At 40.5% G+C, this 3,789-nt stretch overlaps 1 protein-coding gene across 1 annotated transcript; it reads right to left on the reverse strand.

Moving 5' to 3' along the window:
- Positions 1–2,651: 2,651 nt before the first annotated feature.
- LOC123238677 (elongation of very long chain fatty acids protein 6) lies at positions 2,652–3,524 on the reverse strand. Its single transcript, XM_044665884.1, has one exon. It carries the CDS (start codon positions 3,522–3,524, stop codon positions 2,727–2,729), a length of 798 nt encoding a protein of 265 aa, XP_044521819.1. The 3' UTR covers positions 2,652–2,726.
- Positions 3,525–3,789: the final 265 nt, after the last annotated feature.

Here is a 3,789-nt window from a genome sequence, read left to right on the forward strand (position 1 = left end):
CTCCAGGAATTGAAGCAGAGTGAAAGGAGCAGAGCCAGAAGAACATTGTACACAGAGACCAATATACCGTGGTAAAATCGAATGTAATGGACTTCTGTACTAGCAGCAATGCAATGACCCAGGACAATTCTGAGGAATTTATGGAAAAGAACGCTACCCACATTCAGAGGAAGAACTGCAGGAGTGGAAACACAGAAGAAAAGTAACTGTTTCAACACGTGGGTTGAGGCAGACATGATTGGGGATGTAGACTCGAAACTATGACACCAATGCAACTAACAACAATTTGGTAATAGGCCTTGATCAATGCCATATGTTAAATCCAGTGGAAATGCACATCGGCTATGGGGGGAATGTACGGGAGTAGAAGGGAAAGTAAGAGCATGAATCATGTAACCATGTTAACTTTTCTAAAAAATAAATATTATTAAATGTTAAAAAAAGAGAGAAAAAATCAACTTAAAAATGTATTTGAGAGATTCAGAGTTGTCAAGCCAAGATGGTAGAGTAGATGCAGGAAAAGCTTGAACCATATGAATCTTCTCCAATTGATCTTAAAATAATTATTCAAAATGAGTTACTAGAGTGACAGAAGCAACAAGGATATGGAATAGGGCAAATTTTCTACAGAAAACAATTTGAAAATTCGGCATAGACTTCTGGTTCTGGAGCCAAGATGGTGGAGTTGAAGCAGAGAAGCTCAAAACCACCATGAGAACACCTTCCAAACAATCTTAATATAATACCACAAAACAAATGCAGGAGTGAAAGAAACAACAAGGAGACAGAGTGAAGCAACTTTTAAAAAGAGAAACCTAAAAGGTAGGAATAGAATATTTGGGGCACTGAGGGGAGGAGAGGGGCAAAGACAAAAGGAGGTTACACCAAGGGGTGAAGAGCAAGCACACAGCAAGCCACACACCTACATCCCTTATCCATTTGTACCAGGTTCTGAAGCCATGCCTAAAGCAACATATAGACCTTGACACCCTACCTGGCCAGATTGAGGCCCAAGCTAATACATACCCCTTGAGATTCCAAGCAAAACTGCACTGGGGTCTAGAATTCCAGCCCAGGGAAGTTTCTGCTGAAGCAACCTGATCTGTGTGAGTTGATAAATTCGTCCAAGAGTCTCAGCCTGGGCCTGTGGAGAAGACATAGATCCCAATTTGTGGTTGTTGGTGGACCCAAAGCTGGGCCCCCTGAGCCTCTTGTTGAAGGCCAAAGGTCAGTGCATTCTGCTGTTTACCTTATTTGACCAAGTCCACAGTATTGGTGGCTCTATATAAGGCTGAATTGAGAATTTCAACCATCAGTGTTCTCAAGCTTTAATTGAATCAGCAGTGAGTGTTTTTTTTTCTCAAAGCTCCCAGTCTTCAGGCCATCATCTATCTTGGGAAAACTGAAACATACAGAAACTCAGAAATGAAACTAAGGGTAGCAACTTGGAAGGATTGAAACTTAAGAGATAACTAACCTGCAGGAGAAAAAAGCCTACCTATAAAAAGGTTCAGAAAATGAGTAGACACCAAAAAAAGCACCTAAGTGCTTTTTTTGTATAGAGAATTTTTATGGAGCCAAAGAGGAAAGCACAAACACAGAAGGTGACAGTGAGAGCAAAGCTAAGACTTGCAAAATCCAAAAGAAAACTATGAACTGCATTAGACACAAATTCTGGAAGTGGATTTTAAAAAAAAAAACAACTAAGAAAGGAGACAAAAATATTGGGAAGAGAAATGAAAGCAATGAAAGAAGAAATTGTACAAATGAAAAAGAAGGCTCAAAAGCTGAAAGAGAAAAATGATTTCTTAAAAATCAGAATGGGTTATAGTCCAATTTCGTAAGTTCTAATCACTATGGTAAGAGAAGGGATAGGGAAAACGAAGTTGTCTATGCTGGATTAGTAATAAGAAATTAGAGTTTCTTGCCTCAACATAAAAAAAATATGATTCTCTTCTTTAGGTTCTTTTTTTTTTTTTGTTTGAAACTTGGCAGTCATGTTTTATTCATTTTAAAAACCGGGTCATAGGATCATCCCCCAGCTGGTTTTTGCATACTCACTAGCCAAAGGGCTGCCTACAATTTCTAGATTCAAGCTTTCCCCTTCCTCGTCAAGTTGTGGCTCGAGCCACTTTAAGAAACCTTCTAGATACCTCTTTTATTTGGCCTAAACCTGCCAGCCTTTCCCAAGGAAGGCTTTCAATTCTGCCAAAGCACTGGTTCTACGGCACACCCCTGCAACCTCCACCGATTTTGTCTTTTTTCTTGTTGGCTTGAGTTTAGTGTTGAAAAAAATTAGAAAGGACATAGAAATAAGTTGGGTTTTTTTTTGTTGTTTTGTTTTGTTTTTAGTAAAAGTCTTCTGTCCTTAGGGAAATATAACACTTATTAAATATTTTTTCATAAAATTTGTTAATAACCTTCATTTGCCTTTTCTTTCTTTCATTTTTTTCCCCTAGAGTCGACAGGTACGAGAGGGATAGTGTCTCTCAGCAGCAGTCCTTTGAGATGGAGTTGAACTCAGTGAGTCCTCACCATAAAAGGATCATAAACTTACTGGGTTAGATCAATCTAGTTACCCCTAAGCTGCCAAGTTTTGTTTTTAATTATTATTATTATTATTATTATTTTTAGCTGCACCATATATGATTCCTTGTGCCATTTTCTTTTGTCTGTATTTTTTTTCTTGATGACCCTGAGCAATGGCTTCCTTCTCAGTTCCAACACTATTCAGCCTTCCTTGTTTTCCTCATTTTGCCAATGTAGGCTTCGAAGAAAAAATGACAGAAGAGTACAAAGTAGCTGAGGTACATGAGAGAAGACCAGATGATATTCTGAACGTGAGAGTGGCATTGGTCCTGCTGCATCCAGGAGAAGACCAGGTAATTAACTACGCAACCCATCAACATCTGGGTGATCTGGGACAGGGTGATGAACATAGCAAACTTCCTGGACACCCGGAAGCCCGCTGCCCGCAAGGCGTAGTAGGAGTACATCACTGCGTGCACCCCATAGTTCATCATCATGAACCAACCGCCTCCGGCCACCATGTCCTTGTAAGAGTACCAAGAGTAGAGAAGCACAGTGATATGGTGGTACCAATGCAGAAAGATGAATTTCTGTTTTCTAAGAATAATGAATATTGTATCTCCAAGTTCAGGTGCTTTGCTTAATACAAATGCATAAGTCCAAAATTTGCTGACAGGTCCATTGTAGAAACTCTGATCACAAACTGATTGCTTCAGGCCTTTGGTCATCAAAATGTACACCATATAAGCACCAGTTCGAAGAGCACCGAATGTACTGAAGACTGCAAGGCTCAGGGACCATAGCACGAGGGGCTTCCTCAGCTCAAACTTAGCTCGCTTGTTCATTAGGTGCCGACCACCGAATATAAAGGCAGCGTACAGAGCTGAAAACAAGAACGATTTCTTCCAGTTCTCTTGCATCCACTGGATGGCTTCATTCTCCTTGAATTGCTTTTCAAATTCATATTCTTGCAAAGTCAACACTGACATGTTCATTGGAACTGGTTCTCTGAGTCCCTGCGTATTCTATATAAAAATATGTAAATTATCTGCAAAAAGCCTTTTCCCCCCTTTCTAGTATTCTCTGCGGTCCTTCCCCCACCCACCCCCCAATTTCTCCCTCTCCCTTTGCAGCCTCTCTGTCTCTCTGTCTCTCTCAGCTGTATCCAGGATTTAGCATTGCTTTTTCCTGCCCTTCCTATTCTCCTTCTCCGGAGTCTGGGGTTCTCCTCCTCTCTCGGCTTCTGCATCAACCGTAGGA

The sequence above is a fragment of the Gracilinanus agilis genome, chromosome 3 (genome assembly GCF_016433145.1).
Source record: "Gracilinanus agilis isolate LMUSP501 chromosome 3, AgileGrace, whole genome shotgun sequence".
Classification (NCBI taxonomy): Eukaryota; Metazoa; Chordata; class Mammalia; order Didelphimorphia; family Didelphidae; genus Gracilinanus; species Gracilinanus agilis.